The sequence below is a fragment of the Octodon degus genome, unplaced genomic scaffold (assembly GCF_000260255.1).
Source record: "Octodon degus isolate 3935 unplaced genomic scaffold, OctDeg1.0 scaffold00116, whole genome shotgun sequence".
In the NCBI taxonomy this organism is placed as follows: Eukaryota; Metazoa; Chordata; class Mammalia; order Rodentia; family Octodontidae; genus Octodon; species Octodon degus.
In genome coordinates, this window is record NW_004524692.1 from 6,847,274 (window position 1) to 6,868,411 (window position 21,138).

At 52.1% G+C, this 21,138-nt stretch overlaps 2 protein-coding genes across 2 annotated transcripts; both read right to left on the reverse strand.

Moving 5' to 3' along the window:
* Nucleotide 1: 1 nt before the first annotated feature.
* Nucleotides 2-7,206, reverse strand: Pea15 (proliferation and apoptosis adaptor protein 15; the record flags this gene model as incomplete). The annotated part of the gene is made up of 3 exons (XM_023699796.1): nt 7,098-7,206; nt 1,140-1,313; nt 2-93 (listed from the first exon to the last, which is right to left on the reverse strand). Coding segments are annotated over exons 2-3 (264 nt in total), but the record flags the coding sequence as incomplete, so codon positions are not given.
* A 2,919-nt stretch (nt 7,207-10,125) lies between these two features.
* Casq1 (calsequestrin 1) lies at nt 10,126-20,793 on the reverse strand. Its single transcript, XM_004639937.2, has 11 exons — nt 20,206-20,793; nt 18,300-18,384; nt 17,360-17,460; nt 15,928-16,039; nt 15,509-15,582; nt 14,767-14,897; nt 13,444-13,489; nt 13,039-13,093; nt 12,722-12,822; nt 11,977-12,051; nt 10,126-10,775 (listed from the first exon to the last, which is right to left on the reverse strand). Exons 1-11 carry the CDS (start codon nt 20,464-20,466, stop codon nt 10,626-10,628), a joined length of 1,191 nt encoding a protein of 396 aa, XP_004639994.1. The 5' UTR covers nt 20,467-20,793; the 3' UTR covers nt 10,126-10,625.
* Nucleotides 20,794-21,138: the final 345 nt, after the last annotated feature.

Below are 21,138 nucleotides of genomic sequence, written 5' to 3' on the forward strand. Positions count from 1 at the left end.
TCTTCAGCACACGGGTTCTGTAGTCAACCACCATAGTGAGCAGATCAGGACGGCGGGAAATCTCAAAGATATGCTCAATGTAGGAGAGGTTGTCTGGAAAGAGGCAGGACACTGGGTCAGACCTGGGCTACAGAGGGCAGGTCCCCTCTTCTTGTTTTACTTATTTTTGGTACTGGTGATCAAACTCAGGACCTTGTACTTGGCAGGCTGGCACTTAAGCCGCTGAGCTGTATCCCTTGGCATCTGGTTCCCCCATTCTACCAGGCCAATGTTTGGGAGCTGCGCCTGAGTTGTTCACATTACCAGAAGGGGCAGCAACAGAAGAGGGACTACTAAGTCAGGAAGAGACAGCTGAGGCACCCTGCTACAGTACTGTTGCAGGAAAACTGGTCCACAGAACCCACACCGCACCCTATCCCTTTTCTACTTTCCTTCCAACTGAAAATCAGGAAGAATTCCCAAATAGCACATGTGCAATGGGGGTGGAGGGCAACCTCTAGACAATCTAGAGAAAGACACAGCTGCAACCAGAAAGCTCTCCACGGCTTGGTCAGTGCCAAGAGATGACAGATGCCCTCAGACCTGCTGCTGTGGCTCCTACCCTGACTGTTGCTACAGTCTAACTACAATATCTTCTCATTGAGCTTTCCTCCCTGTTACCCACTCTACAGTCAGAGTCCTGTATCTGAAGGGCCCTGAAGTCACTTGCCTTTCCCAAGGCCTTCTGCAGCAGTCTTCCCAGCTACTTATAAACATACCCAATGTCCCCATCAAGCTAAGCAGGACTCAGCTTTTCAAACACACCACTAACTCCCACCTCTGAAAGCCTCAGGCTGTGGTAGACTGCTCTAATCCTAGTCCCTTGACCCCTGCCCCCCAGCAAAACTGCCTTAAAGTTAGAAAATATTAGAACCTGGCTTTCATTTTAAATTTTACTGCTTCTAAATCCTATTTTGTGTCCTCATATATGTGGTAACACAAGTATTTAAATATTTTTACTGACAAGGGACATGATGAACAATGTAAATTCTGTGCTAGAACGCTAGCACACCTCATTACACGTCCCTTACTCTGCCTCAGCATAGAGAGGTGCACTCTGTATATGGTTCTCTGCTGAAAGAATCGGGCCCCTCCCCCACCTTTGTCCAGCTTGTTGTGACTCTCCAAGAAGCTAAACCAGGCACTGCCCGTGGTGATCTCCTCACTCTTCTCACTGGGGATGTCCTCCTTACAGGCTGACTTGAGCTGTTCCAGGTCTTCAAGTGTGATGTTGTTGGTCAGGTCCTGGAGGAGAGTCCCATACTCGGCCATGACTAGGGTTGGGAAGCAAGAAAGGAGGGGAGTCTGAATTTAGTGTACAAGGCCTGGTTCACTCATACCACCCACCTCCCCCTCTAGGGCATAGCACTGGAGGGAGAAAAGGGCCTAGGCTAGGCAGTGGGGATACACAGGAAGAAAGCTAGGAACCAAGTTGGAGCTTAGAGTGACAAGTTGTACCCCCCCACACTATCTTTTTCTCCCCCCACAACAGTAACCCTGACAACAGCTCCCCTGACTGAGGAGGCGGTTACCATGGCAACCTGCTCCCTACTTTCTCACCCGCTGTCTCCAAGTCCCCCCCAGAATCACCCCACCCACCTCCAAGCCCTCCCCCTGTCAGGAAAAACACACTCAAAAACAACAACCAGAGGTTCACTGTGGCAGTGAGAAGCACGAAAGGAGGAGCTGGAGGGATTGGTTGATGCTCACATGTCCTAGCTTGCATTCTTCAGAAGCAGAGGGGTCCCTCACGTCCACTCCCATCATCCCATCCTGGGACTCATCTTGGATGGGTGCCTATTTGCTTGGCCTGCTGGTTCCCTGGCCCCTCCATGCTTAAGCCCTTTATTAAGTCATTAGGGCTTGGGGTGGGAGAAGCAATGGGCAGCCCCCACTTGTGTAGAGCCCATTTTTCTCCCTCGATGGTTAGTGGGCCTCTAATCAGCCCTGTCTCCTAGCCTTTGTGCTGCGCCTGCAGCCCCCGCGCCCAAGAATACCAAGCGGCTGGCTCTGGCCCCCTGCCCAGTTCCCAGGCTGGCTGGGGGGGTGGGGGAGGGGAGTTTAGCTGCAGCTTTGGGCGAGTGGCAGGAAGGGAACTGCCATCCCTTGCTTCAACATCCTGTTGGCACTACCTTCAGCATGGCCTCTCACCTAGGCCTTCACTCCATCCTTTCATGATGCTTAGGTTGAGACGGTAAGGAACATTTCTTTGAGGCTTCCCTCCACTAAAATAGGAACTGTGGCTAAGAGGAAGAAAGGTCAGACCTTACAATGCACTTTGTAGATTGGATAAAATGTGAAAATAGCAGTGGGCTTAAAACAGGACTTATTTTCTAATTATATATTTATAGTACATCAAGCATTAAAAGTAAATCATGTCATAAACACTAGATAGACCAAGGTATGGAGCCACATGAGGTTATCCACAAATCACCCCGACATTGGGCTGCAAATGTTGTAGACCAAAGGGAACATGTTGACACACCCTCACTTCCCGTACTCCAGGACTCCTATAAGGGGAACTGAGATAGGCAAAGCATCACATAGTAAGAGGTGTGGGCCCAGGAGCCCCATTCCCAGCCCCCTACCTGGATCAAATAAACAAGTCTCCCTTGGTGGCAGGCACCGTGACCCAGACAGACAATGAGCTGGACAGCAAGACTTGCACGACCTCCACAAGGAGCAGGCATTCACAGGCATGTTCATCTTGTACACCCAGGTGCAAAAAGAAGGGCCCACTGGAGGCCCTGCCAGGCTGGGCCAGGAACAATGCTCTCTGACTGTCAGCACCAAGAACCATCTCCGCTTTGAAATCTAGGTCACAGCAGCAGGCTCTGGAGCCCAACCCCGCCTCTACTAATAATCTGAGGACAGAAAAGAGGGAATGTGATGGGATGATAGGAAAGGGGTCCAGAGAATGAGGGAAAGCTGGAGGTGGAAAGACAGTACAGCAAAGAGACATTCTGTCCCAGTGAGGAGACGGGGGGTCAGCCAGCACTGACCTGGAGAAGTGGACAGGACAGCATAGGAAAGAGACAGATTCTGTCCCAGTCAGGAGACTGGGGGCCAGCCAGCACTCAGCTGAAGAAGTGGCTAGAACTGAGGGTCATAGTGACTGCCTCGCTTTTACATGGAAGAGTTTGTAAATATGAGAAGTCCTGGGGGGAGGGAAGCGTGTGTGTGTGTGTGTGTGTGTGTGTGTGTGTGTGTGTGTGTATCTCTTGGGAGGAGTTAAGATTTAGGGCTCTGAACATAAAACATCTATAGGGGAAGTGGGTGGAAAGGGATTAACGTGTGTAACACACCAACCAACCCACAGACGGGGATACAAGCAGGCCTCTAAGAGAAAGGAGGGTAGGAATGTTAATGTGGCTGGGGGAGAGGTGTGTCTTCAGAATCCTATGTATGGATCCTGCTCCCTGGCTGTGTACAGGTGTGTGGAGGAGGCAGTGGGCGTGTTTGGACGTTCTGGTAGTGGAGGTGCGTGCCACTGTGCCAGGCTGGATGTGTGGTTGTGGGTGCACCGGCTGCGAGTGTGTGGGATGTATGTTTGTATGTGTCTGCACTAGCTGAGGGTGTGTGTAAAAAGGTGCATAACCACAGGCTCACAAGGCAGAGGGTGAGGTGAGCGTGTGTACAGAAGGGAGGGCCAGTGCTGGAGTTGGGAAAGGGAATGAGACCGAGGCTGCAGAGGGGCGGGGGAGGGGGAGTACATGGAGCACACAGTCCAGGGCTGCAGCCTCAGCTCTGCTGTTACCATAGCAACCTCAGTTCAGGGTGCCCCCCCCCCCAGTCATCAGGACAATAATGCCACTGGATGGGAGGAGTGCAGGGAGTGGTAAGGAGAGACAGAAAGAACAGGGGTAGGCCCCCTGAGGAAGCCAGGAAAGGCAAAGTTACCTCCTGCCATGCTCATGCCCAGGTGTTGTGGCAGAGGCCAGCGCAGGGGACTTGGGGAGGGGGGACTTCTGAGTACAGGGAGGTGGACTGTCCTTTATGAGGCTCTCAAGTCTCACTGATCAACTGTTCTCTGGCTGGTCTGGCCCTGGTAGGGCCTAGCACAGCATGACTCCTTTATCCTCCATGTCACTTTCCTCATCAGAGATTAGAATTCCTCAGGACCTGTGGAGAAGTCTTGTGCCCTCCTGGCTCTGAAAACTGGTCCTGATCTCTGAAGCAACTCAGAGGGCTGTCCAGCAAACACCCTGCAGCGGCAGCCTGGGCGGAGCCCATTCTTGGGACAGGATACTAGGCAGGAACTGGGAACCAGAGCCGAGGTTGGCAGGAAGTCAGTCCCCTTCCCTCCCGGCTCATTCTGTGAGCTGCTCACTGCTTCCTCACACCTTCCTTCCTTTCATAAGCTGGCCCAAGGGGAAGCCCTCACAAGACTGCAACCCACTGAGGATACTGGGGAAGAGAAATGGGCTAGGCAGGCGTCCCTACACACTGACCTGTTGGGGCAGAAGTTGGGAAGATGGCAGGCTATACTATGTGGACGCTGGGCAAGGAAGAGGCAGGCCCAGGGGTGTTTTGCAAAGTCAAAGTCTGACAAGGGGAATGCACAGAGCACATAGCATAACCACCTGTGGAGGAGGTGGTGGTGGCAGCAGGCGAATGCATTTGCCATCACCTCACAGTAGATTAGCATTTGGTTCCCAATCTCAGTAAACCTGAGGGAGAAGGAAGCCTGAGGATTAGGAGCTGCTCGCTGCCCCTCTTCCCTCACATCTGCGGCAGCTGCCTCAGCAGAGGGGAGGGGCCATCCCACACAGCTGCAAGGGCCCAGACACCCCTGCAAGGACAGCAGGGGCCTCTGGGACACTCAAATCTGCGGTCTTGTTGACTGAAGTTGGAGGAAGTAATCAAGGACAAGCAGAGGGGTGGGAAGAGAGCAGGGTTTTAGCTGTCCTATTTTAAATCATATCCTAAATCATATCTAGGCCCTAAACTGAAGCAGTCCTATAAATTCATTTCCTTTAATATCATAATTGATTTCTTTCCCAAGCTTCTACCTAGCTTGGTGGGGGCTGGGTATCTTTATTACTATAAAGGAAGGAAGGGAAAGGTTCTTAGACCACAGGGTCAGCCTGGGATGGAGTAAGGGGAAGCAGGCCATATGGGCCTCAGAATGTTCAGGAAGCAAATCAACCCCTGGGCATGGAGGCAGAGGCTCAGCCTCAAGCTGTTAGTCTAACAGAAGGACCAGGTCCATGCAGGGGGCAGCAGGAGATGGTTGGCACTGGGTCAAGCAGGACAGAGGAAAGCTGCTTTGTGCTGAGTAGAGGGACAGGGCCCACGATGCTCCCTGGTCCATCTGCACTCATCTGATGTGACGTGGCCTGCTTGTATTCTCTGTGTCTCCCTCAGCCATGTCTCTCCTGGTCTTTTTTCCTCCTTTCCTTTTAATGGGCACTCATCCCTTTTTTGTTTTTTGTTTTTGGTTTTTAATTCACCTGTCCCATTGGGTAGCAGCTATGAACACTTAGGACTCCTGGATTCTGTGACTCTGTCCCCCTCTCAGTACTCAGAGCTACCTACCATTAGGAGTGAGCGAGCCTGAGGACGCAGGCTGCCTCCTGAGGCTGGCTGCCTACTGCTCAGAGGAGATGTCCATCTTGACAGTGTAGGTGAGGATGTGAGAGCGCTGCTGGGATCCTGCGGCCCTCTTCATGCTTGACAACACATGCACACATGGTGGGGGCAGGCGTCACAAGTGAGGAGAGCCCCACAGAAACTGGCAGCCTAGGGCATTGCCAGCAGGTTCCCCGAGGGGAGTGTTTACCCACGGAAGCACGAGCAATTAATGCTAATCTCTGACAACCCGAAGCCAGACACACAACCTGGACAAAGTAGACACGTGGACCAACACGCTCCTCCTAACTCCCTGCTCCCATCCTCCCTCGTTTCTGCGCCTCCCTAGTCCACTCTGCATCCTCTGGCCTTCTCTGTCTCTCACTTCCTCCATTTCCATGGTTCCCTGGCACTGGATCTGTCCTCTGGCTCTGTCCCTTTCTCCACGTCTGTCTCTCCACATTCCTCTCATTCTCTCTTCCTCCGACTTCAGCCTCATTGTTGGCTGACTCACACTCATTCTTTCTCTCTCTCTCCCTCTCTTCCACTCCCTTCTCCTCCCCTGGCCACTCTGAAGCCCTGAAGCTGGCCCCTCCCAGCATGCTAAGCTCTAACTGGACCTGCAGGAGAGGCCACAAGCAGGATCTACTCTCCTCACCCAGCTAAGACTGGTCAAGCTCCTGTCTCCTTGTCCTGGAAGAGTGACACAGGATTTTAAAGCTGCCCAGGAAATCAGAGTGGACATGGGGACAAGGAGCCATTCTGTCTACCACTCAGCTGTCTCTCAGACAGGTCTCTGAGCCCCAAGTCCAGGGGACTCCACTTGGGTGGCCGTGGGTTGTGAGCAGCTGGATGTGTAGTGCTGGGCAGCGAGATGTGTGCTAGACGATGTGTGTAAGAGTCACATGGTTGTGTGTCACTGTATGTGCTGGCTGTCTCTTACAGGTGTGCTTGTGCTGTGTCAGATTGACACAGATTCAGTAGGATTAATTAGGGGTTTTACGTTAGAGACATTATTCCTCTACACCCTCAGCTCCTTCCTCCTCCCCACAGCTCTCAAAGATCCCACCTCTCCCCAGGTGCAGCAGCCTGGAGTGCGGGCACATGGTGACAGCAGCCGGCCAGCGGCCAGCCAGCGGGGGCGAGGCCCAGGCCAGGGCCAGGGCCAGGGCCAGGGCAGGAGGGAGGGCCCTAGCTGGCCGGCTGAGCCGGCTGGGCGGGAAGCAGGCTGCATCCTGATCCTCAGGCCCCGATGCGATCCCAAGTCAACGCTCAGCGTAGAAGGGATGGTGGAAGCCACGCCACCTCCGGTGAGGTGCGTGCTGCTCTCGGCACCGCAGAGACGACCCCAGGGGACCGGCCCAGAGCGGACCAGCGGGATCCTCACGCTTCCCCACGCGCCCCCGGCTTCCCGATCCCCACCCCTCCAAACCTACACCCCACATCAGTCCCTTCCCCAACACACGTCTACCCTCCTCCCCTCTCACCGCCTCCGGAGCGGAGTGCTCAGGGCGCGGGCACGCCTGGTCCCGGTTCCCGAGCAGCGTCCAGTGCCTCCTCCTCTGCTTCTGCCGCCGCCGCCGCCTCTTCCGCTCGCAGAGCTCAGCTCGAGCCCAGCGCCGCCTCACCCCACCCGGCTGGCCGGTGATGTCAGAGCCGGGAGGGGCGGGGGGCGGGGAGGGAGGGAAAAGGGAGGGGAGGGGGCGGGACGGAGGGGCTTGGGTTCTGGAAGGCTCCTAGGTGGAGGGAAGGCAGAGTTGGGCTGAGGGAGGGAATGGGACGCCTCCTCCCCTAAACTGCGAAACAAATTTTAGATTTAGTTTTTTGCCAATGGGACACCTTTTGACCTTTAAATGGCCATGGTGGCTGGGACCCCAAGGAGACATAAGAGTAGATTTGGGCTTAGGGATTCTGAAGGCCTTGGCGTCTGAGTTCTCTTAACTACTTGCTTTGGTATTTGGGGAGAACCTCTTTCCTAGCTGTCTGGATCAGGGAAGTGGTAAGGGATCAGGCTTGTCTACAATGGGATGGAGGTAGGGCCGGGGCCCAGTGTCAAGGTGGAGCCTCCTTTACATCACGAGCCACGGCCCCGGGGAGATGCCAAGGAAGCCCCCTTGTGCCGCTCTCACCTTTCCTCAATATGCCCCTCTACCTTCCCCCACCATGATGTAATTTCATTTTCTGGGGAGAAAAAAAGCCGTGAGCTCAGCATGCAAATATAGACAACTAACAAAGACACACTTAGGTTGGTCCTAGCTCTACCCTTCTGCCCAGGGCCAGCCACTCTCACTTCCCTTCCGCCTCTGGGACTTTCCTCCCCCAGACTCTCAGCCGGGCTGAAAGAGGAAAGAAAGAATTGGGGAAGTATGCACATTCACCCCAGTTCCATCCTAAAGGGTCTCCTCTCAACCCTGGCAGGATCTGGCTCAGGAGGAGGCATGGGCACCAGAGCACGTATCCCCATTTTTCAGTCCAGCAGCCTCGGGTGAGGCCCACTTTCTTGGTCCACACTATCCCTAGGAGCAGCACAGGTTCCTGCTGCTTTGCTTTTCACAGGCTTTCTCTTTGTTCTTGCTCTCCCGCTGTGTGCCCTGCCACTGTCCCTTTCAGAGTCACAGACACATGTATAACTCACCTTTGTGTATGTATCTCATTTGCTCTGTGTTGTTGTAAGGTCAAAACTTAGTTTGTTGATTCATCTTCAAGATGCAGAGAAACTGCACGACTTATCCACAGACATATCGTATTTATGTGAAATACGACAGGGAACCAGACAAGGCTCGTCTTGTGTCGCTCTTTCCTTAGGCAAATTGTGCCCACAAGCCTCAGTATCTTTACCAGGAAGCTAGCACTGCCAAGGCCTATCTTATATAGTCCTGAGACTCAGAAATAGTATGTCTCTAGAGGCTGAAGCATGCATGAGTGCTTTTTTTTTTTTTTTTAAAGAACTATTATTTAGTTCAGGATCTTTTTCTGCTCTATGCTACAGAGTAAGCGTCATAATATTTCTTATAATATTAGCCTAGTTTCCATTCTACTTATTAAACATTTATTAAATAGGTATGAGTCGGATGAATACATTGTTTCTATTCTCCACACTCCTGCCAACTTCGCTAAGAACACTTCCTGGATTTGTCTGTGAAGAATGAAAAACCTCAGGTCTCGTTTTTCCATACTTAGAAATCCTCTAAGTCTCTTGGCAATACCTGTACACCTGGTGCATGAAAACTATAGTGTCTATTATACATGGGTTTGCTTGACAGTTGAGTCCGCCCTGCTCTCAGTTCCTTTGTGTTTACCCCAGCCTATTTTGGTCCTATTTTGGAGAGACGGTGGGTTCTTCCCACAAAGAACTCCAACAGCGCTGGGAGCGGTGGGGGGGGGGGGCACTATGTGCTCAGAAGTCCACGTGTCTCCACTCCCAGGGCTAATGCTTGGGTCCAGCTTCTTCCAGCCCCCCTCTGATGATCTTAAGTCTCTGGCTATGAGCTGAGTTCCTCCCCCAGTATCTCTGTCCTCTTTCCTCTCCGATGCCATCCTGATTATCATTGCTACCAAATGAAAATGTTGCTCTTCCTCCCCCGCTCACAGAATTAAGTTCAAAGCCTTCTGCCACCAGCCCCTCTGTGTTTACTCAGATCTCATATCCACAGCGTGAATATTTCTCCCCTTGTCTCTATGGTCCCCATGCCCCCAGTAAGACAAATGCATCCTACCAGCGCTGGTGATGTTTTCAGGAACTAAAATGCTCCCCTCTCAACTCCTCTGCCTCCAATCAAATCCCATTCTTTAACTTAAGGCCTAGAAAAGACTCATTTCCTTTAGGAAGTCATCAGGCTCCCTCTGCTCTCTCTTCTGAGCCCATCCTGTTTTTTCACTTGTTCCTTCTTTTAACTATAACATTAAGCACAACTTTTTACGAACCAGGCCCTGTGAAAATAAAGAGAAAGCCAGGATTGCCACCCTCATGGGGCACCAGTTTAGTGGGGAGCACAGACACGTGAATGAGGAGCTGTGCTAGAACGCACTGAGTGTGGGGATCCCAGCGCAGGGGGGACCCAAGGGAGGGGGGGCCTCCGAGAAGGCCCTGCTGAGGAAGCATAATTGGGGATCAGTCTTGATGTTCAAACAAGAGCTACAGGGAGGGCGTGATCAAGCAGCATATAATCACTTAATCACACATTGCTTTGTATTTTTCTTCAATTGTTTAGTATGCCTGTTTGACTTCTCAGTGTGGCTAATCAGCTGAAGAGCAGGGACAGGCCTGGCACTCTCTGTTCTTCCAGAGCCCCACAGCAGCACTGGACAAACACCATGTGTTCAGAAAAGGCTTATTGACTTGAAGCTGAGAAATAATCCTGGCTCCTCTGGGCCCACTGCCTAGAGAGAGCCCTGCCCCCTCCATTGTGGTCCGCAAACTCATTTGTAACAAGGCACCCAGCTCGGAAGCTCCTATCTGTCCTCTGGTCACCTCCCTCCTGCCATAGGGGTGAGACTTCATCCGCAGACACTTGCTCATGCTGCCCCAGATCTCTTTATTGAGGCCTTGCATTTGACCCAAATACATTAACGAGAAGTGGCTGAGATACAGCCTCAAACATGGTACACCCTTCCTTCCTCCTGTCCAGGGACAGGACTGTCAGAAGAACATAGGATTTGAGAGACTGGGATAGGGGGCAGTATAAAGAAGGAACAGAAAAGAGGTGATACCCACAGACACAGCAAAAAGGAAAACCACCAGACAGAGGGCGGAGCATCATGGAAGAGACAAAGGATAAATACAGGTGAGTTGCAGGGTTAGAACCAAAGTCATAGGAGAAAGCCAGGCTAGCTTCTAAGGAGAAGTAACTTCTTTCCTCATCACCTGAGGGAGATCAGGATCTCAGCACCCAACATGTAGGCCCCAACAGGCCCTCTGGTAGAGAATGACCTGGTGTCCTGGGAAGAACTCAGGGATGGACAGCGGAGGGAAGAAGGCACAGGCAGAGATGGGCAGGAGGCGGTTGCCATGGCAACTAGTCATCATCATCGTCATCGTCGTCATCATCATCATCGTCATCCTCTGTGTTGATCTCACCCTCCAGCACGTCCTCCAGCCAGTCCTCCAGCTCCTCGGCTGAAGGTAGGTCCTCCTCATCATCCATCTCCATCCACACACTATCCGCCTGGTGGGGGGGGGGTCACAAACAGGAACCAGAGCTGAGTCCCCGCTTGCCAGGCCCCGCACAGCCTCCCTCCCATCCTCTACCTCTCAGAGCCAGGGAGGCTGCCCAGATGAGAGGCTGGGTTAGGACCGTGACCAGCAGGAGCGGAGGACTGAAGGCTGCGCTCCCTCCCGTGTTTCCCACGCTCTTCCCATACCAAGCTTTTAAAACACCTTTCTATTGTGTCCTCGGTGCAGAACCATGCAACAGAAGAAAATAAGTGCCTCTTCCCTGTTCAAAGCTTTCCATAGCTTTCATGATCGCTAGACTCAAATCACAACAAACTGCCTACTTATTCCCAAATCTGATAGGCATTTTTCTACTATTCATAGTCCAATCTTGCTTTTAATCTTAGCTCAGTTTGTAAGTTTTCTTAATTGTCATTGGTTGAAATCCTACACATTGTACAATGCCCGCTTTAATGCCACAATGTCTTAAACTCCTCTTAAGTAGAAATCATTTTTATTTCCTTGCCTTCCTAACATTTTATTTGTATCTTTATCATAAATTTTATCCAATCCAACAAACCCAGGCCTGGTGGCACACACCGGTGATCCTAGCACTCTGGGAGTCTGAGGAAGGATGGTCACAAGTTTGAGACCAATGTTGGCAATTTGGTAATTTGGTAATTTATGCCTCAACATAAAAAAGAAGACTGGGGCTGGGGCTCTGTGGGACGGCTTTGGGTTTCATCCTGAGTACTACAAAAACAAGTTGATCCAATCCAGGCTTGTAGTTAATAGAATACCTACCTGCCCTTCTGATTAGGATGATTAATTAATTCTATGAAAGTAAAGAATGTGGCTTATTGCAGTCAACTGAACAGTTTTGAAGCATGTACTGTGTGGTGCATGGGTTTTTTGCCCTTATAAAATCTCCAAGTCTACTGAAAAAAAAAAAAAATAGGGTATATGAAAGTCATGTCCTCAATGCCAGATGGGCTGCAAGAGTGTCTGGGAAGGGAAGGAGTCCAAGACTCCATGGACCGGAATGGAGCTGGGCTTTGAAGGAAGGGCAGCCAACTGGATAGGGATGGGGCAATTTCACATCACAGGTCCAGTCATGGATGGGTGTGGCTGCTGCTCCAGGGAAGGGCTCAGTGGGCAGAGCAGAGGAGAGCCAGCGCCACTGAGACACAGCTGGGGCTCGGAAGGAAACTCACATCAGTAACATTGACGACTCCTATCTGTGGGGCTGACAAGTCGATGTCAAATGTCTTCTCCCAGTATGGAACAAGCTGTGGGGAGATCCAAACAGGGCAGCTTAGTGGGATTTAGGTATACAGGGTCCAGGAGGGTAAGTGTGAGGGTCAGCCCAGGGATAAAGAGGGCGCAGCAGAGGGCACAGCAGCAGCAGGTAAGAGCTAAGCAGGGAAAGAATGGAAATCCCAAAGGGAAAGTCGCAGGAAGCTCAGCTGGGCATATCAGCCCCTTCCTCCTGAGGAAAAGGAGAGAGGAGACTCCTGTTGTGATCCTGATCTGCTCCACTCATGGGTACTTGGGCAAATCCCTGCTCTCTGGCCTTCAGTTCCTGCATCTCTAGGCTAAGGTGGACATTCCTAGTAAGCACCAGTGTTCCTCGCAGTTTTGTGTGTTCATTCAGTTACTCAACAACGGGTGACAGGTGTTGGAGATTCAAACCATCCCCTAAGATGTGAAATCTCTGCTATGATTCTACAGTAGAGTGGGTAGGAGTCAGGTCTTGCCTGTGCTGTGGGAGCTGTGTATTATGTCCCATGTGATTCACTTCCCATCCCCCTTCCCTGTGCTTGGGTTGCCCTCCATGCCTAAGTATGCAACAGGAAAAGTTCCCACCCCCTCCTGTCAGGAGATGGGACTAGGAACTCTGAAATTAAGCCTTCACTTAAAGGTCCTGGTCCTGAGCAGGGCCTATGTGGGGCCTCTTACCAGAGGGAAGTCATCAGGGTCAATCCAGATGATGCTAAGATCGGGGTTGTCAGTGTTATCTTGGGCCACAGCTTTGAGAGTCTCTAAGAACTCGTAGCCATCTTGGAGGGAACATAAGTACATTGTGAGGTGGGTGGGAGGACAGCAAAGGAACACCAGGAGCAGGAGTTCAGATCTATTTCCCTGCTTCCCATAGCTCCACTTGTGTAGCCCCAGGTTGCTTGTAAACTCCCAGAAATGCCTCCCACATAAGGCCTGTTTCTCAACAAACAAGCCACCCTGCCTTCCCTCAGGCTGAGCCGGTCTTCCTGCCTTACCTGGATCGGCTTCCTCTGCAAAGGCCACAATGTGGATTCCATCCATGTCATCCTCCTGTGAGACAGTACAACAGGGAGAGCAGGGTCGGGATTGGGGAAGACCCTAGGTGTTCCCTGACCCTGGGTCATGGAAAGACAGCTTCTGGACCAGGAATAGTCTTGTGACAGTGACCCTGTTGGCTTCAGAGCTGCCACACCTCCTCTGGTGATTCCTTTACCCGAGAGCCCAGGATGCCACCTTTCTCAATTCCATCCACTTATGTCTGTCTGCCTACATGTTCTTCAGAACAGAACACCCTCCCCTTTGCTTTCCTTTGCACTGTTCTTTCTACAGGTGGGCATGGACCCTGCTCTTCAGTTACCCCTTTACTCCCTGAGGGCCCGGGTCTGGCCGAGGGCACTCACCCAGGTCTCATACATACTCTCAGGCTTCAGTTTCCTCAGGGTTGATCTAGAAGAGACAGGCAGAGTCCCTACTCAGTGGATGAGAAGGACATCCCCCTCCACAGGTCCCCCACACCAGGCCAGTCTCTAGGTCAGGCCCAGGGCACAGACAGCTTGCATCCCAGAACAAAGCCTTCTAACAAAAGCCTGGACTCTAGGCACCAGGCCCAGACCATTGCAGGGCTAACATGAGGGACAGGGGTGGCAAGGCCTGGAAGAGAGACCTTTGGGGAAAAGGTAAGAATGTACATCAGGGTGTTCATTCATTCATTCAACTCACTCACTCATTCATTCATTCACTCATTCATTCATTCATCCTCTCATTCAGTGACACTGAAGGCCTGACATGTTCTCAGCACTGAGCCAGGTGCTGGGTAGAGCTTCACCAGGCAACCATGCTCCTGCCCTGATGACAAAGTGGGTGTAGTCTAGTGGGAGACGGCAGGCGGTATTTATACTGATGAGTGGGTATCTCCCGTTGCAGAATACTATGAAGGAGGAGAATCTGTGAGTATAGGGCAGGGCTTTCCAGCCTCGGCCCCATGGATGTTTTGGGCTGGATAATTTTCTGTTCTGAGAGAGTGTCTTGTGCATTGCAAGATGTTTAGCTGGCCTCCAGCCACAAAGACCAGCAGCAGCATTCCTCCCCACCAAAACTATTTGCAGACATTGCCAAATATCCCCTGAAGGGTAAACCCTTCCCCCACCTCCCGCTCCCCCACTCCCCTGAGAACCCCTGATACACAGCAGTGTATGGGAGAGAACACGGGACAGGTCAGGGCTGAAGTTCTAGTTCTGATCTCCATGCAGTCCTCCACTCTGGGAGGTTTCTGTCTCAGATTGCTAACAAGATTGAATGGAACAATAGTACTTTGCAGGTTCTAGCTGACCACAGGTCAGCACTCACGGCTGACAGAGGTTAAGTTTCAGTTAACATACACACACTGGGGCCGGGGAGATGGCTCAGTAGGATAAGTGCTTGACTGGCAAATGCAAGGATCTGAGTTCAAACGCAAGGATCTGAGTTCAATCCCCGGTTCCACCAAAAACAAACAAACAAAAAACCATACACACACTTACAGATTACGTCCTCTATGTGAGGCACACTGCTAGGGGTTAGGGTGCAGAAGCCAGGGTGCTGGTAAGCACTGGCACCAGGAAGGGCATTCATCTCCTGGGGAAGACCAACTTCCCGGTTAGCTGAAGCTCCCCAGGTCACCCCAAAGGGAGACGTTCTAACCCAGGAAGAGCCTATCCAGCTCAGAGAGGCGCTCTGACTCCTACCTCCTGTGCTCCTCCACAAAACTGACAATCTCCTCTTCACTGTTGGGTTTGTCTGGGATGGTCACAGGCTCTTCCATGAAGGCCTCATAGAAATCGATTTCATTCAGCTTCAGTGTCAGCTTCTTTGCCACCTTTGGGACAGGAGACAGGAAATGAAGGCAGCAGCCGGAGGCCCAGAGGCACAATGAGAAGAGTTATATTGGGATAGCAAACATTAGGAAGGGAATCAGAACATTTGGGTTCTTGTCATTGCCACTGTGACAATGGGTGGACCTTAACTTCTCTGGCCTTCAGTTTAACATGAAAGGAATGGGCAAGGTAATGTAAAGAGCCTCTGTTCTCTTCAGCTCTAAAATCTATAGGGCAGGGCTGGCCAATAGCTCAGCGGATTAAAGCGCAGGGGCCAGGAGTTTGATCCCCTTGCTGTGCTGCCCCCCAACCCCCGGGGCATGCTGAGACAGCAATTGAGACTGGGTGTGGTGGCGTGCACCTGTAATCCCAGCACTTGGGAGGCTGTAAACAGGAGGATCACTATGAGTCCAATCTACACAGTGAGACACTGTATACCCTGTCCTAAATACAAAAATAAATAAATAATTAAAAGCTATAGGGCAGAAGAAGTTAGATTGGGGGTGGGGATTGTGACCGTGTAGGATGGAACCAGGGCCCACTGAATTCTGGGAAAGGCCAGAGGGCAACTTTAGTGTGTAGGGAGACCCAATTTGGCCACAGGGAAGAGAACCTTGCTGTCAAAGGTGGCGAAGAAGGGGATGTAGGGATGAAATTCTTCAGCCGCATCTTCATAGGCTTTGTAATCTGAGGGAGGGAAGTAGAACAGTATAGAATGAGGGTCTGCCTAGGATTCAATCCCACTCAGGCCTTTCCCAAATTCTTCTTTGGGGGGTGGGGTGCATTCTGAGGTCCATACCTCTAGTCATCTGAGAGTGGGGTAATAAGCCCTAGGGCTGTAATGGCACAGGTAGAATGCTGGGGGTGATTGTGTGGGACACCCCAGAGTTCAGGGAGGTTAGGGAAGAGAATGGAGCTAGCATGCAGGAGAAATAAAGAGGAAAGATGTGGAGCTGGACAAAGAGGCGGCAAGGCAGAGGATAAGACAGATGGGCATCCAGGGAGGGGAAGAGCGGTCTCAGGGTTACCCACGCTCTGAGTCTTTGCTCTTGAAGTAGCCAATGAGTTTGATCTCATCCTCAATATTCTCAAATGCCTGAAGCTCTCGTTCACCCTCAATCAATTCCACAGGGTCTTCCAGGACCTAGAAGAGCAAGAATGTCAAAGTTGTCCCACTGGTAGGACTTGGAGGGAGCAGGATCTAGGGTAGTGGTGGCAAAGCTGTGGCATACATGCCACAGCAGGTTGTTGGTTATTGTTGAAATCCCTAAAGGTCACCATCACTGATCTGAGGAGAAGGCGGAACTGGAAGTGGGGTTAGGCCTTGACAGACAGGGGAGGTGGTGGCCTGTGTAGTATGAGGTATGTGTGATGTGATGTTTATGCTGGGTGTAATGTCTGCTTCGTGTGTTTTGTGTGATGTGTGTGATGTGTGTGGTATGCGTCTAGTCTAAGTGTATATCTAGTGAGTGTTTTGTACAAACTGTGATTTAAAAATTCTGGTAAATTAAAGTTTTAAAAGTTTATTGCCGGGGGCCTGCCCCTTAGCTCAGTTCTTTAAGTGGCTGCTTCAACAAAGCAGTCAGGCTAAGGTTGCTGTGGTTCGATCCCCACAACACAAGACAGCCAGTCATGCCTTGAAGGCATTCGGCGAAAAAAAAAAAAAAAAAAGAACAAAAAAGTTTATTGCCAATAACATTGCCAATAACTGCCCTCGCCATACTGCCCCTTGTTTTGAGTGTACGTATTCCACCCTTCTCACTGGTTTTTTTTTTTTTTTTTTTTTCTTTTTTGGTGGTACCAGGGATTGAACTCAGGACCTTGTACTTGCCAGGCAAGCACTTATTCCACTGAGCCATCTCCCCTGCCCCCTCACTGCTTTCTGAAACAGCTCCAGAGTCCTCTTTCGTGAATATCTTCAGTGTCTTGCCGTGGCTGCCTTGCCGTTCTGAATTGCTTCCAAAGGTTTACCTTTCGCGGTCATTTTGACTTTAGGGAAGAGACACAAAGTGCCAGGCCCAGCAGAGGGGATGGATGTGGACACAGAGGTGTGCTGCCGGCCTGTCTCTGCACTGGCTGGCGCTTAGCAGGAGCATTCGCCGTACTTTAGATCACACCTTTCCAAGGCACTCCCGGGGAGGACTTCCAGAACTGCTTCCAAAAGTGGCGGGAATGATGAGCTGATGCAGTCAAAGCAAGGAAAGGTGTTTTGAGGGGGATTAATGGCAATGTGTCTTTTACCATAATAAACATTTTAAAATACTGACTGTATATTTTGACTACACTGTGGACGTGTGTGTGTGTGTGTGTGTGTGTGTGTGTGTGTGGTGTGTGGTGCATGCATATCACGGGTGGTCTGTGGTGTGTGATGAGTGTGTGTGGAGGGGAAAAAAGGTTGGGACTAGCAGGGATGAGGGGCAGGGGCATCTTAAGGCCGGGCAGTGAAGTCCAGGGAAACGCTCACATCCAGCAGGAACTCCACCAGGGTATCAGCAGAGAACTCGCCGTCGTACTCAATGACTTCATCCCCCTTGAACACATAGATGCTGTCCTCCTCTGTGAGTCCTGGGGAGTGAGAGGGAGGTGAACCATGACCCCAGTGCCCTCCACACTCAAGATTTGAGCTCCTAGGTCACAGTCTCCCCAAGATCACCCTGGACCCCACTTCTCCCTTTCCCTTTCCCCACCTCGACTTCCTCCACTGTCCCCTTACCCTCCACCCACTGTCTGTGCCCCTGAAGTAGCTGAGGAGGCTGGCCTGTGGCAGAGGACTTCTAGGGAAAGGGCCAGCGAAGGTTTGAGGAGAGGAAATAGGGAGATAACTGTTCAGTAGTACTGCTTCCTTTCTCTGCCTGCTGTGACCAGAGACGTATATTCCTGCTGTCTCCTCTGAGAACTCTGGTAGCTGATTTCTGGTCCTGCCCTTCAACTCTGCCATTACTGACCAGATGACCTCACTATTACTAACCACCCCTCCTCCACCCACATCCGGAACCCGGTCTCGAACTTGTGCTGCCCCCTGGTGGCCGGTGCTGTGACACCGGGTCAGGGCCCGGAGGGGAAGGAAGGAGGAACCGGGAGTGTGTTCCAAAGGGTTCTCCATCTCAGCTTGCATGCCCCGGCGCCCCTTTCCCTCCACATCTAGCCGTGTTTGGGGCTAAATTTAAAGCGGGCCAGCTCATCTCGTGCTAGGATCTGAGTATGAGTTTCCATAAGAAATAAACAAGAGGCCAGGACTCCCACCCACTACCTTCCCAATCTCAGTGTTTTCTTTCCTTCCTCCTGTCAGAGGAGACGGTGGAAGAGTTCTCGGGCCCCTCGGATCCCAGGGGGCCCCTCACGTCCCACCCGGGGCCGCCCGAGTCCCACAGGCCACCCCCCCGCTCCTCCCTCCCCTCCCTTACCTAGTTTCTTGGCCACCGCTGTGTCCTTCTCAGAGTCCACCAGCCCGAAGCCAACTCCCTTATCTTCTAGGACTTGGGCTGCTAACTGGAGTGAGGGGTTCGGGTTAATATTAGCTCTCGAGAGTCTTATTCAGCTTCTTACCCGCCTCCAGCTTCCAGGTTGGGTCATCTAAGGTCAACCTAAGAGTTGACCTGGACCCTACACTACGATTCAGAATATCCCTTAAAAATATGTCCTGCAATTGTTTTGTCTTTGGTTCCACTTTAAATTCATAAATAATTTTGCTTAACTGAACTGTGCCTTTTTGTTTGCCCAGGGCCTTGAGCGCACTAGGCCAGTGCTTTGCTGCTGAGCTCTGTTTTGTGTCCTTTGTTGTTGGTCTGGTGTTTTGACAAAGGATCTTTCTTGGTAGTTCTGGCCTTGAATTGAGTGTGTAGCTTGGGCTACATGGCAACCCTCCTGCCTCGGCTTCCAGAGTAATACTAGGATTACAAGCGCACACCTCCCAGTACTGTGTGATTATGCTAAACTTTAAGGCAAGGGGTTGAATTCCCCAGGTCCTGAGAGATGCTGAAGTGTCTGGTTTCAGAGTGGCTGAGGGGCAGCTTCCCACCAGAAAGGCTGATCCATGGACTCCCTTTTGGTCAAAGACCAAGCTGGAGGAGGGGTGATATGAGAATCCTTGGGGTTCTTCTGAGTGACTCCCAATGTAAGAATTTTAGAGGGTCTGATCGTAGTGGTAGGTGAGGTCATCACTTATCACCTCTGCCTGGAGGGAGCAAGACAAGCAGGGACTAGAGTGCCCTCCTCCTCCACGCCCAGCTCTCTGTGGACACTGTATCTCAGCTAGGCCTTGCGGGCTATGGACAGCCATGCTCTGAGGCCCTTGTCTCTGCATCTCCTGGCTCAGCTTTCAGCCCAGATTCATTCTGCTGTGGTGGACACAGCCCGCAGCCTTGCCCCACCCAGCCCTCAGGCATCGTGATTCTTAGAGGGATGGGAAGGGAGGAGGATGGCAGGTGGATGGCTGGGGATACTGTGCACTCATGATAAAAATACTTGGCTCATTAATCCGACGCAGGTTCCAGTGCCAGGCAGGGACGCTCAGAAACAGGAGCTGTGGTCCTGGTGTCTCACCCTGAAATGCTCCCAGCTTGGGATGAACTGGGGCCTATCTGCACTACTGAGCCCAAGAAGGGCCTAAGGAAACTTAGAGAAACTCCAACATGACTGGCTCTGGGGGGAACATAATCATCCCCCCCCCATTTAGACCGGAAGTCAGATTGGGGATGAGGAATCCCTTCCTACAAAAAGTGGGAAAAATATCCAGGAGAAAAATTCCCAGTGAAGGCATCCAGCTTGATAATGGGGAGTTAGGGAACAAGGAGCGAGGCAGAGGGGTCAGCAGGCCTGTGAGAAGCCTGGTGGGTTCAAGCAGGTACTGAAACATTTAGCCAGTCTGTGATAGGCAGAGGAGACATTGGGAGTGTTTACATTTAAGGTCAGGTTTGCGCTCTTTGGGGTGCAGCCCCTAAATATACAGTGCAGGAACAGGTTTTTGCCAGGACAGTAGCACTGGGGGAAGAGTGCTGTGCACAGGACTGCGTGGCAGCCCTGGCCTCGCCCCTGGCCCTCCAGGACCTCCCTCTCCCTTTTTTGTCTTCTTAGCCAAGCCTGGTAGGTGCCACCAGCTTCCACCAATGCCCGACTGCACCCCTTCTACAGTACCTAACATCGGGTTCCTGGGGCTGAAGTCCCATGGCTCTTGGGTCCGTTGGTCCACACAGAGGCCCTGCTGCACTATCCTTGTGTGAGATCCCACCCTCAGTGATCTTATATGTGATGTAAAGCAGGGGTCAAAGGGAGGGCCGGGCAGGTGTGGTAGGCCTGCAGTCCCTCACTCACCTCTAGGATCAGCTCCTCCATCTCAAATTGTCTCTGTGAGGCCTTGTCATCTTCAGGGGGTTCATGGTAGAGGAGAGCCAGCACCTCATACTTCTTGAACACATTCTTGTAGTTCTTTGCGTTGACATTGATCACACGGTCCACACCATCATACTCAGGGAAGTCCAGCCCTTCCTCCCCCTGGACCCCTGACCTGGGTGTCCCTAGCACCAGCAGAAATAGCAGCACTGCTCTGGCCCCCATCCTATCTGCAGTGCTCATGGAGGTAGTGGGATCTGGGTCGGCTCTCCTGGTCCAGAGGAGGTTAGCTAGGGGAGGGAGGGGCCCCTGGGTGCTGATCCTGAGTTAGGGGCTCCAGGTGGGGGTGGGGTGGGGAGTGGCCCAGAGCAGTGGACAGAAGACACTGCTGGGTCCCAGAGAAACTGCCGACAGGGCCAAGAGAAAAAGGGTCAGGAGGAGGACTAGGAGCAGGGGGCGGGGAGAGAATTGGAGCTGCCCCCTGAAGTTGGCATCACTTGGTCCCCACCTGGTCCTGTCTAAATATGTCTCTGTGGTTGGCAGGAGAGGTGGGTAACCTTCTGAGGCCAGGACAACTCTGCGAGGGCCAGCATGGTTCCACCTCCTACACCTCTCCCTTAGGCTCCCTGTGGCTCCTTCTTCCCCTCCCCCAGTGTCCAGGGCTCCTCAGCCCCTGGCCCCGTGCTGGCCCAAGAGCTCATCGCCATATTAAGAAAGGAAAAGGGAGAGACGAGGGATCTAAAAATAAGACCAGATGAGTCGGAGGTAATGAAGCTGGGGCTGGGGGAGGGGTGGTGTAGGGGTAACTGGGGATCATGGAGAGTGAGCAGGGCAGGGGTAGAGGGAAAGAGTGGGTAGAGAGAGGAGGTATCACCCTGCACCTGAGCTGAAATTGATTGTACAGGGCCAAAGGGG

Bases quoted from the DNA above. Each gene is read 5' to 3' on its own strand.
- Casq1 (XM_004639937.2), bottom strand. From the start codon at position 20,466: ATGAGCACTGCAGATAGGATGGGGGCCAGAGCAGTGCTGCTATTTCTG. The intron at 17,461-18,299 runs GTAAGGGAGGGG...CTCACTCCCCAG, and splicing joins AGCGGTGGCCAAGAAACTAG to GACTCACAGAGGAGGACAGC. The intron at 12,823-13,038 runs GTAAGGCAGGAA...GTTCCCTCCAAG, and splicing joins TGCAGAGGAAGCCGATCCAG to ATGGCTACGAGTTCTTAGAG.